A 13,267-nucleotide genomic window follows, 5' to 3' on the forward strand; every position below is an offset into this window, starting at 1 on the left:
CAGTGAAAGGTATGATATGATTGGGTTTTTTGAGGCAAAGGAAGCTGAGCTCACATGTAGAATTAGTTCTTTATTCCCGGCCATTTGTTGGGAATGTCCTAACCATATCCCACTTGGACCCAGAACTTTGTTTCGAGGCTGTGCTTTTGATTTGCGTGATCCGTGGTGGGAGCCCAGCCCAGGTGTTGTGAACTGGCCTTTAAAAGAGCTGATCTTTCTCTCTGTAGGTTATAAGTGGGTCCTAAGTACAGTACCGGCTTTAGGTGAAAACAAGGCAATTGCCTAACCCTTACCTGCCCCAGGGACAGCTCCCATAGAAAGAAGGGATTCCTCTTGGAGACCCCCTCAAGGTGGGATTGCAGCAGAGAACTGTGAGCTCCTTCATTGTATAAATGTCTACACTGCTATAAAATGCTCCCTAATCTTCATATATATGTGATATATACATATATTTTTATATATGTGTGTGCATATCTATACACACATTTAAATACCATTCCTTTTTGTTCATGATGTTTTTCATTTCTCTCATAAAATGCTTGTGACCAGCCAGAATTTTTGTGAGGAAAAAAAAAAGAAATTGCTTCTTCTTAAACTTTAATAATTGATTAAATATTTCCCCTTTTTAATTTGAGAATGTTATCAACTTACAGAATAGAAGTCATGTCTCTGCCCTTCATGTGAGCTCACCTAATTGTCACACCACAAGGCCCACGCTACAGGGATCATGTGCAAGATCCTTGGATGAACAAAGACGATCAATTTTTATATCGTGAAAAAGAAGTTTTCTTTCAGTTATTTAGAAAAAAGAATGATAAAAGCACTCTGTTTTGCCTTTCCAAGCCTTTTTACAGTACTTTATTGAGTTTGATCTAAGTAAAGAGTCTGAACCTCTCCTTGGAATGAAGCTTGCATTGAACTCTACTGTAAGAGGTTTAGATTGAGACACTTGTATCACTATAATTATTAATTTGTATTTTTTTTACTGTTTGGTAATCTTATTGCAAACTTGGTGGCAATATAATTTCAAAAGCGTGTGCAGATATCTCAGTGTCATATACATATGTGTGTGGACATTTCTGTGAGCTAGTTAGGATGGGGAGAAGGAAAGGTGAAGTCTGATTCTCCATTTTCCTCTATTTTCTTATATGTAAGATGGTGGTGTTTGGATTTCGCACAATTTTAGATGTCACTCATGCTCTTGGCAAATGACTACACAAAGATAATAGCAGCAGGAGAAACGGAGCTCTGTTTCTCTGGACTCTTACAGAAAGGCTGGATTGCTACATTGGAGCCAACACATGAATGAAAGTCTGCTATTAAGATCTCGTTTTTACCAAAGAGGTAGATAGCAATTTTATGTATTGAGGGAACAGAAAAAAACCAACTACGATCTTGGACACCTGCCTTTCAGATACACATTTGCTATTCAGAGAACAGAGAATTGAGTGCTGCAGATGCGAAGCAAACACTTTCATGTCTTCTCTAAATGTGTTTTAAGGCCAGTTTTCCTGCATGGGTATCCATAATAGTTATTGTCTATAATTTTGTAGCTTCTGCAAATTGTAATTTGGTCCAAACCCCATAGCTTCCAGCTGGTTTTGGATAAATGAAAGTTGAACACTTGTTGTAGATGCCATTCAAAAGATCGTTTTCCCTCTGCAGAGAGATCTCAGACACGCAGTAACCTTCCTGTTTTGGTGTTGGGTTAATCTCTCCGTTTTGCCTATGTTGGTCGTGGCGTACAGCTAATGACAGAACGCAACATTTGTTGTAAATGTTCCTTACATATCTGAAAAATGCCTTTAGAAATGTGAAGTTAATATTTGAGTATTTAAATACTTTCCGGAACCAATAAAAGACTTTTTTTGTACTTGTTCGTTTTTAGATACTGACCGAGCTTTAGTGCTGCTGGAAGAATATTGTAAAAAACTAAGGAAGCCAGAAGAGCAACAACTGAAAAAAGCCATCAGAAAGGTGATGGGCATCTTTAAGAGCAGCTTGTTTCAGGCACTTCTAGGTAGGTACTGATATTTAACACTAGATGTATGCTCTTGAAGGCCAGAGCTAGGTCAGACCTAGTAACTTTCTTATTAGTCACTATTGAATTTGTGTTTACAATGGAACAGCACGTTGAGATGATCCTTCCAGGTTCTCTGTGGGGAAACTCATTGTCCTGATATTTCAAAGGTATTTTCTTATTTATAGTGTAAGAAAGAGTAACAAAAACCTCATGCAAGATAAGGCATCGAATGCTTATTCCTAAACCTTGCTGCTTTCCTTTGTTTAATGGAAGTTACTGAACCAGAGTAGGATATAACTGTTTATGCAAAGTTGAAGATGAAGCCGTCTCCACACAGGTAAATGGCCAAAGTTTCATTGGTTTCACTGGCACCAAGTAGCATGTAAAATCTTTGTGTCTTTTGCATTATGTTTTTGTGAAAAGTGTCAGCCAAAGAAACTCAGAAATGAGTCAAGAAAAATGCTGAAGGGGACAGCGAAACTTTGGCAGCATGTTCCCATTCATGCGATGTTGCAGTGTTCAAACAGACGTGCTGGCGTATCACTCAATCTTTCTTCCATTTGCTTGAAGGTCCCCATTTCACCTTGTAAATGATGGTATTTGTCAAAATGAAGCACTTGGTGTTTTGGAGCTTTATATAAAGTAACTTCCGTAAGTTGTTATATATAGTGTTTTCAAGCTCATGAACGTACCCGGTTGCTGTGGCTTCCCTGTTGTTCCTTGTGCCGTGCCTGTGCTGCCAGCCATGGGAAGTGGTGACAGTAACTGGATCCCCCTTGCTCTACCTCCCTCTGCCCTCTTGCTCACATTGCATTGGCCCCTTGGCGTTTTATTCCTTCACAAACATCTGTACATTTTGTGCAGAATTACTCTGAAGGGTGCATTTCTTAACACAGATGATGTTTGTGGAAGCACACGTACCTTCAAGTCATGGTTGTTTGAAGCCAGAGTACCAATTGTGCTCATTGCAGAGCTACAATCAGTAGCAGTTAGGGAAAAAACTTGATTATATGTCATAAAAGTAGAAGCACATCAATACTGCACTATTACTGTGAAGACGATGGAGGTCCGGGAAGAGTTTCAGTAATTTCTGCAGCATTTATGAAAAATGTATGTTACCAGTCTCTAACATTTCCTGCAAATGAAAGTAATTAATGTCAATGCTATTTTACCTGTAATTTTTCTCAGCTTCTTTAAAGTGATTAGCTTTATTTTATAAACCCTACATAATTTTTAATTGCTGTGTATTCCTTAAAAAAGGAAATAGATTCATAATTGAATGGTATTTACCAAATAGTTATAAATAGATTTGAACTAAAGAATGAAAAAAAGATGAGACGTTTCTGTGTTGTTTTTATGAAGATAACTATGGATATAGAAGTATGTGCTGAAGAAATACACAAGTTACAGAAGCAACATTAGCTCTACATTTACTTCTGCAGTGCTTTGAAGTTATCCTTCAAAGTGTTGTAACAACATGTGTGCTTTGTGTGTGGCTACGCTGCAATATTTGTTGATGTATTGCATATGCCAGAAATGAAAAAGTGATTCTAGCTACATTAAGGTTGAATCCAAAGAATAAATGAAATCTTTTGATTGCCACAATAACAGATTGAGGAGTGTGGTGTTATGGAAGTTAGATAGCACTTTAATTCGTAGGCCTTTGGATGTCTTTTCCTTGTTCTTAAGTGCTTCTTTTTATAAAAGAGATTCGGGAATCGCAAGACGTGTTCAAAGTCTGTCATTATTACATTTAGTTTGCTATTTGGTTGGTTTAGATTCTGGAATAATACAAAAGAGTGACCTCTCATCAGTGTTTTAAGTGTGGTAGATGATGTTATTACACAATCAATAATGAGGTTCTTGCATAATCGGTGTTTCAAAAAAAACCATTTCCATGACATCTGCTTTAGCTTCCCATCATAGTTTCTTCTATTCACCTATAAATCAGACCACCACACAAAGAAATACCTAAGGCAGAGCTTCCGGTCTCTTTTTAAGTTCTGTACTGCTAATGTTCCTTTGTCTTTTGTATTTACAGAATGTCTAATGGTCTTGAAAGTGTCCATTTTTGAGTGCCTAATCTTAATTAGACTTAATTTTCAGAGTCCGAGTGTTTATTGCTTTCCAAAACTTGATCTCATTTATTGGTCAGACATCGGTTTTATCCAGAATTGATTGACCTTTTGAATATTTAGGCTGTAACTGCTAATGAAAAATGTGATTTTTTAATCATTAAGTGTGCATTCCTACCAGGTGTAAAGTTAACATAATATTATGTACCAAATTCAGTTTTTGTAGGTCCTACAGCTTCAGTAGAATTTGATTCCTTTACAGATAAATTCAGCTATTGTAACCATCCCTGTCCTTTAAGTGTGTGTTCAATTCTCATTAATTTCCAAAATGCTTTAAAAATATGTAGGATGTCTTAAATTGAGTATAACAAGAACAGATAAAGAAAAATAATTATCATTAGAGGCACTTTTCAAATCTAGTGTTGTCTAGTTCCTTTTGTTCTCAAATTTATGCTTGTGTGATTTGGTTCAACCAACCATCTTTGAACTTGGGCTCTCAATGCGCGTGTGATTGATTGTTTTTATCTTCAATGTGTTTCATAAATATTAACTGTTGACTACTGAACGAGGGAGTAACATGAGAAAAATGAGGATTCAATATTTTTCATACCTATATTCTACACATGCAAGAAGTGACTACAAATATGGAAGTAAAAGTTCTGTAAGTGATTTACAGAAGGATTATTGAAGGATTGTCCTTTTACATTTTAATTCGGGTTCAAAAGCATCTCTTTCTCCCTTCGGGCTGTTCTTGTTGCTGGACTTCTTGCTAGAGTCGCTGTGTTCAGTTACAGCTGAGTTAGTTGCTAAGAGGCACATTTTCAAAGCGGCACGAGGAGCTGCAGTCTCTGGAGTCCCATTTACACTCCAGTGGCCCAAACACAATGCTTTGAAAATCCAGCCTTAAGAGGAGGGAGGAGGAGAAACTCTTCAGAAGGAGCGTGCAAGGGGAAGAACGTCTATTTAGATATTGACATTACTCTTAAGTTAATTCCAAATTATTTTCACCAAAAGGATTGTACCAATCCTTCTGTGCATGGTGAGGAGTTACGGCACTGTTGTTATTACGAGCTCGGAAGGATTTTTGCTTTTTGTAGGGTCATCCGTAGCTAGATGATATTAAAATCACAGGGTCCTCTCAAATTGTAGCACATGTTGTTCTGATGTGAAAGTTTATTTTTTTAAAACCTTGCAAGGAAGACGAAATGAAACCTGTGGAAATCCAAATGTCTTGTTTGTTGGGATTGTCTCATAATGGGGCATCTTGGAGGCATTGTGCAGAGATCAAAAAGGAAAACTATGAAAGAGGGTAATAATAGTCATCTGGATATGTCAAAATGACCAATCGTTTTTTTTTGCAGTTCTGTTCTTTATGAAACTTAATCAGTTTTTATAATGCAATACATAGTTTAGTACAATTTATTTCTGAAAACCTCTGCTACATATTTGTCTAGCCTTCATTTCATTAAGAGAAGTGCATGATTTTACAGCTTAGAAGGCCGTCCTGTGGAATGAGAATGGATGAAAGAGGTTTATGTCAGGGTTGTGGGTTTTTTTTTTGTAGATACATCTTTATAAAACATCATTTTGTTTCTAGCAGGAATTAAAGTGCCACAAATAGCTGTAATCATCTTATGCAGTATTAGGTAAAAACTAATCTCAATAGGTTTTGCTAAAATTCGGATAAACCCAATCTGCAGTGGATGACGTACTTCCTGAGGACTTTGAAACCAAGTCTTATGTTTTTTTCTCATGCTTGCATAACTTTGCCTGAATTTTAAAATGGCATATTTTCAACTAAAATCTGCATCACCTTCTTTTTTTTTTTTTTATGGTATTGTACCATTTCTGCAAAATGATGTGGATGTTATAAAACCACCTGTCTTAAAAATTGCTGTAGTAAATGTTACTGTAAGGATTACAGAATTTACTGGTCATCTGTGCCACAACCTGTATTTAGAGACTTAGGATATAATTTTGTGTTTTTAGTAAGAGGGATTTTTTAGTCTCTTTACCCCATTCAGCTCACTTTTAAATAAGCCCTGTTATAACAATCCTTTTTAAAAGAGCGATAATGTCTTTTAAACCAAGTCAAAAAGGAAGTCAGATTATTCTTCTGCAATCACATTACTTTTCTATTAAAAGTTTGTACAAATTAAGTGGCAGTATAACACAATAGTGTTATATTAGTATCCAAACTTCCAGGAATCTAGTTATGTCTTGCGATCCTCCATGTTACTGGAGAGTGCTATAGGACAGATAGGGTATGTAAGAAGGACATATAATATAGCCATTTAAGAGAGCCAAAGCAAGTCTCCCTTTGCTTTAATTATTTTAGGATGTTTAATTATTTTAGGATGTACATAACTAAAAAATAGCATAGCCATTGACAAATGCCAACATGTGGTATAGTAAGCATGAAGCAAGTCCAGAGCTTGGTTTCCTATGGATTTGTTTTAGTCTGATTGACTTTGTTGTCCACAAAGCTGTGAGCTGGGACTGAAACTCCCCTTGCACTTAGGTCAATGGTTAAATTTCAGGATAGTTTAGATATGAAAGAAACAGGAGAGGACCCTGTCATAGGAGTAATGATGGGATGTTGAAACATGCCCCTGTCACAAAAGGAAAATGCTAAGAATGAAAAATGGGAAAGATTTTAATAGACGTAGCCATGCGTGTCAACTAAGAATAATGATAAAAGAGTCCCCCAATTGTAGGCTTTAATGCTGAGAAGAATGATTATGCTGTTGACCATGTAGAGAGAAGAAGAATGTAGAGGCAATTAATGGAAAGACAAGGCATTTGTTTAGGCATGTTGTGTTTAAGGAGAAACCCTTTAAATAGTGACAGAAGAAAATTTGAGACTAGAGGGAAGGAGGTAGGTCAGGACTGGGGAACAGATGCGTGAACAGCAGGATAAACGGTGAGAAAAGCAGACCTGCAACACAGCCCTGGGCTGGAGATGGAGCCTGCACCAAAGTAGGTGTTGAAGAACATTTATAGATATCAGAGGAAAAGTCAAAATCATGCAACACCTCAAAAATCCAGTGCTAGTTGTACAGGGTAGCGCTGGCCTTCAGTGTGAAAAAGCTTATGAGATTTGCACGAAAGGCATAAAAATAATCTATAAAATACCACAGGTTGTTATTGTCTGCTTCTATGATCTGTCTTTAAGAAACACTGCAGTCATATTTTCCGGCTTTTCTCCGCAACCACCAAGACCTCTTTTGTACTTCTTCCTTCGAGCGAACGCAAGATTTGACATTCGTGGTGCCACAGAAAACAAGGCGATGCCAAATTTCACAAGGCTCCTGATAAAGCTGCTAGAGTTGAGGATATCAAAATGGGGAACGTGATTGACAATCACCTTTCTAAGGCGATGGTGGCCCTCGCTAGTACCAATCTTTCTCAATCCACAGGAGGAAGCATGTTTCAGCACTTAGTGCTGTGTCAGTGTTTCAGGGACCAAAAAGATATTAAATGAATTGGTGTAGTAAGAAACTTTTCAATAGGAAAGCACAACCGGGTGTTATCTATTCATACTTGCCAAGCTCGCTCTTGGTAGATGATTTTAGCCCGCTTATGTGTTCGGCGTGCTTAGCTACTTACAGTGCTCCTGAATGTAAGGTCACTGATCTCGGATGTCATTGTTCTCTAGACTTAATCTCAGCGAGCTGGTTTCTGGTCATGTCAGGCTATTTCACCTCCTGTAACGACACTGAATTCCTCGGGAGTTAATCCCGTGCAGCCAAGCCTGCATCCAGCCCAGGGACGTTAGGCAATCCTCTCGCCGAGCGCATGAGTCCAGCATTCACGAAATCAAAGAAAAAACTCCCATTGACTTTGCTTGCCTTGGATCACGTCAGAGTGATTCTTCCAGAGATTTATATTCAGACCTTCCCTGACTGAGAAATAATGATTCTTCTATAGCCATATCTAAACATATTGAAACCCTCCCTGACTATTACAAATGTCGAGGAGCAAAAGAAATGTGCAAAAACCCTTCAGTGCTCTGTCACATTTGAGAGGCACTCAAATGACATCTCTGACAATGGGGAAGCCTGTTATTACTCCGCACAGAGTCCTACTTTCCCAAACTGGCATCTTTCTTTGTTGCGGAATAAATTACAGCAGAACTGAAATTTAAATTCAAGGGCAGCTTTTGTTTTGCCTGAAGACAGCTGCAGCTGCTTTTATTCTTTGAAGTCCAATTCTCTTAGTAAGCAAATTTGCGCTTTCTCTCAAAAGAGCTAAAGGTAACAGTGCTAGATCTTCGGGATGGTTTGAAGCCGTGTGATCTGGGTTTTTTTACAAGCTGGGGGCTGGATTGCAGCCAGTTTGAGGAACTGACCCTTGCAGTTCTCCAGTGAAAGTTTGGTCACACAGCATGAACCATTTGTTCCAAAAAAAACCAAAAAAAAAGGCAGATCTAATGTAACTGGTTTCCAGTGGATTTTGGCCCACCACTATTTTTGCTTCCAGTGCAATTTCCCCTGCAGTATTGTCATTTCTCTCCGGCTCTTCTAACTCTCCCCACCCCATGGTACCTGCAGATCCTTTGGAGGAGGTGAGGCTTCTTCACTTCTGTCAAGTTGCATTGACATTGGGCAGAGGGTTCAAAGTTAGCTGGTGAGAGCTGGCAGACGGATGCACACGCAGGAAAAAGACAGACAGACATCGTGTTACTGTAGGGAAACTGGGCTGAAGATATCCAGAGAGAGGAGTTTCACTGAGGTCTGAAATGTTACCCAGTCTTTCTTAGTTGTGTCTGTGATGGAGGAGCTGAAATATTTCTGTATCTCCAAAAATCTCAGAATTCCTTTTGCCTTTGGGACTTACTGGGTGTTACAGTGATGCCTTACTGGTTAGAGATGAGGAGCAAATAGAGCCAGGGCATGGCGCTCCCTGTTCTTGCTGGCCAACCTGGACATGTGAGCAGCCCTCCCACAACAACTTCTTAACATTAAAGTAATTTGGTTATTTTCCACCTTGAGAGCAGGTGTGTGTGCAAAGATGTGGGAATCTTGTGTGGCTACCCCAAATCATTTTTTGTTTGAAAGAATTTAAATATTAAAAGCTTGTGAATTACCAGAAAAGATCTCAACCCAAAAGCAAAGCTCTGATACCTCTTACATTTGTGGGAATTTTGATTGGGTTCTCATATTTGCTGTTGACCTTTTCCTTAAAGAATTGCACAAAACCACTGGATATGAATGCTGATGGACTCTGAAAAATTCGGAATCCCAGCCCAGGTCTGTATTTGGATTCTCAGCCTATCTGTGTACAAGAAGAAACCGATTACAGCACTGGTACAACCTAGGTAATACATAATCACTTGTAATCCTAATGCAACCCTCTGCTCATGTTTTGCTGCCTTTTAACCAATGAATAATAGCATTTACATCTCAGACAAGGAATTCAGAGGCTTTGTGGACTGTTCTCATTCGAAGTGCAAAAGCTGCGCATTGGAAATAAACCATTTTTAAGATGAGTTTTTAATATGAGCAATGTGATAATTGTTGAGCTTGTTCGTTTTCAATATCCAGCAAAGCATAAAAGCCCTTTTTTGTTCCTGTAGTGTTTTTTTTTTTTTAAAGTGTGTCTTGGCAATATGGATTCCATGTATAATTAGAATTAGTAAAATGCAGTTGCAGCAGCTGTTGCTGTGTGGCTGCTGTCCCAGTGTGAAGCTTTTCTTTCTCTTTGCATTAAATAGGGATAGCCCTTTATTATTGGTTTTATGATGAGAACTAGAGACAAATTATTAAGAGATGCATTTAGATAATCTGGTTTTATTTTGAATGATGTTTCTCCTTTTTCAAGCTGAGGGAATATAAAAGAACAATGAGATAGATGGTTTTTTTGGCGTTAAATAAAGAAAGACTGGATTTATATCTTGCTAATGTAGTTTGTACATCTACTAATAAAATGGAAGAAAATAATCTGGAGCAAGCTGTTCCATCAGTAATCCCAATGTTTATTTTTGTCTCTAAAATAGCAGAGCTGTTCTCCCTCTCTAATGTTTTGGTCTGCGGAGTCATTTGAGGCTAGACTGTGATGTGATTTTTGTTTAGTGAATATAACTTGTTAAGAAACTGCATGGTAATTTTGAAATCGCAGAAACATTTTAGCCTTGAAGAGTGTTATACCTTACGGTTTTCAAAGCTGTTATCAATGAGCCAAATCTGTTGCCTGGTGCTACCCCTGTGGCTCTTCTGGAATCTCAGGACTCTTTTTCTTAACCCTGTGCTTCCAGTGTCCTGGGAGTCAGTGAAAAACACTGATTTAGGTGATTTAAGTGCAATTGGGATTGAGCACTGAATAGTAAGATACATGAAAGTAAACTAGTTAATCCTACATATACATGTATGTATATGTTTGTGTATATATATATACACACATATATATAATAATTATATAAATTAGTGTATATATATATAGTAACAGGTAACTGTGGATATTGTATTTATCTCAGACTTCTACTGTAGTTTGCTCAGGTATGATTCTGTACTTTGGAGCTCTGTTGGGTATTAAAATACGTCTTGACAAGAAATACTGCAGACTGTGTTGTTCATTCCCATTGTGTGTTTATTCTGTTGTGTGATCCATTTTCTGCGACTGCGTTTGGGCTCTGTCAACCTGATCTGCCACTGAGATAATTACAAGCTCTTTTCAAAGAAGGCTGAATTTATGTCTTTCACTTGTTCTTTTCTGTCTCCATTTTGTCATCATAGTTGTGTGGTTTTGAATTTCTGCTGATGTAGTTGATTAAGGCACTATTGCATAAAATCCCAGGCATTAGAAATAGAAAATGGCTTTTATAATAATTATCGTTATGTTGTGTTGCACAGAAATGATATGGTATTTCAAAACAGTGTGAAAAGAAGAGAATTAGGTCTGTGGTCAGAAGTAGGGCAGTGCTATAACTAAGGTAGCTTCTGCAGGCTGAGTTCAATTCCTGCACAGACACACAGTGTGATACTTCTTATTTATTTGACCTCAGACTGTTTTCCTTCAAAAATCCTGCTTCATTCAGTGTGCAGAAGGGGCAGGACTCAGCTCATGAGCAAGTATTTAATCCATTGCTTTCCCGTCGTTATTTACTGTGTGATGAGGTGATTGTAGTTCTGTGCTACGGAGGTGGTACTGAAGCCCTGAGAAATAGAGGTAAAAATACCTACTTGTTTTAGAGGCCTGATTGGAGACATTTCTGACCTGATACATCACCATGTACACCACTTTTAATGTCTGACAACAGCTCCAGCTGCAACAGGGAGTATCACTATTCTAGCAAAACTGTCCCAATGCCTCATTTTGGTCACTTAAAACATGAGGATCATCTGATGGGTGATCATTTTGGAAAAATACAGCGTACGTGACTTCCTGACCATCACTGAGACTCTCTGTAGGAGTCAGAGGTAGGATCTAATTCCCAGGGTGGCATTTAATGCTCTTCAGCTAAAGAACCTTCAAGAAATCTTCTTATTGCTCTCAGCCTTTCAGCTCCTGAGATAAATGGTGCAGAGGTTGCTCAGACAGCTTCCCCAGGGCAGGCCCATTTGCTATACTGAAGAAAGTGTCAGAGCAGAGAGAAAAATGGTATGTGACCATATACTTCACTTGTGACACTTTCTAACTTTAGGAGTTACCTTTACAACCTCATCAGTGTTCTGAAGTTAATTTCACATGGTGATTTCCTATACTTTAAGGATAGTAAAGATAGCTTCTCATCGCAAATTCCATCGTGTGATGATATTGATAACACACATGTTTTAAAGCGAGGTCAAAACTGTTGGACTCTTCACACCAGCCTTCGCTGCTTGAGCTAATGGAGATGCTAACACTACCAAAGGTACCATTTCCTTTCTCTTAGATCTGATTTTTGTCCCAATGTCCCAGTAGTTAGATGGTTTAGAAGAATTAGATGGTTTTCTTCTGCAAAATAAGTGTTTTGAAGGCATATTTCATGGAGGTACTGGGATTGTGATCACCATCGTTTTCGATGTGCTACTGATAATGTAAATGTCCGAGCAGATGCTGTCGGAGCAGCTTTGCTCGGAGGACTCACTTCCAGATCCTGGCTCTGCCACTGCCTTGCTGCATGCCCTGGGCTGGTCCTCTGCCTCCACTGCAGATAGGTGGGGATGTTGCTCAAGGGTGCCTTTGTTGCCCTCTCCCACCAAAATTCTGGTGTTAGATATATGTATATTTACATACAAATTACATATATTCGCAATATTATGTATATATATACGCACATATATATACACATGCATGATATAATTGCATATTTTTTAATATATATATTCATACATATGAATGCTCATTTTCATCAGGGAATTTGTTAGGAGATTCACTGTCTTCCCAGAATCCAAGTACCAGCAGGTAGTAAGAGGAATTGTTGTGGGGGATTATCTTTCAAAACAGATAGTAATTAGATAGCAGGAGAAATCTGACCTAATTACAGTGAAACAGAGGGATAGATACAGAGTTGCATTGTGTACTGGATATTTTCTGCCAAGTCTTGCTTTTTCCTGAATTATTTTTAATCTCCAGTGTTGAACTGCAATATAGAACTGTAACTTCATTCTTTTTCTTCTTTAACCTCTAAAACCAAAAGACTGCTCTGTTTTTATTCTCATCATCATTTCATACCCAGCCTGCCTTCTGAGGATTTACCAGTGAGTTTTGGTGTGGTATTTCTCATGTTTGTTTAGTTGTATTTTCCTTATAAACAATTAATTTATGTTTTAAGTTTTGTAAATACAATTTGGAAGAAAATAAATATACTTGGAAAAAAGTAACTTTGATTTCTTTAAAGTTGAAGTATTCAAACCCTTTCTCTAAATAAAGTTTAGAGTGACATCTTGTGGTAACATTGATTTCAAATATACATATCTGTTGGTATTATTTTATTTTGTCTGCAGTAAGCATAGTGTTTTCTGTTTCAAAATGTTATGGATTGCTTAGCAGAAGCATATAATGACTTCTGAGTATCACGGCTTTTGTGAGATCAGAGGAAACATTGCTATGTGGTGTAAGGGTCCTACAGGTATGCTTTATCTTTTACTGCATGAAGTTTATCTTGTGAATACCTGTGAGTTCCCAGTGTTTTGAACTCCAATTCAAGATGTTTTAATGCTCTTCCAGCTGTTGACTATCTTTTGGA

At 37.9% G+C, this 13,267-nt stretch overlaps 1 protein-coding gene across 1 annotated transcript in view; it reads left to right on the forward strand.

Annotated features, from left to right (window-relative positions):
- The window catches only part of DLG2 (discs large MAGUK scaffold protein 2), a 1,037,179-nt gene that overhangs the window by 16,458 nt on the left and 1,007,454 nt on the right, over positions 1-13,267 (forward strand). The window contains exon 3 of the mRNA XM_050914840.1: positions 1,889-2,020. Coding sequence (XP_050770797.1) covers positions 1,889-2,020 — 132 coding nt within the window. The remainder of the gene's footprint in view (positions 1-1,888; positions 2,021-13,267) is intronic.

The sequence above is a fragment of the Gymnogyps californianus genome, chromosome 1, assembly GCF_018139145.2.
Source record: "Gymnogyps californianus isolate 813 chromosome 1, ASM1813914v2, whole genome shotgun sequence".
Classification (NCBI taxonomy): domain Eukaryota; kingdom Metazoa; phylum Chordata; class Aves; order Accipitriformes; family Cathartidae; genus Gymnogyps; species Gymnogyps californianus.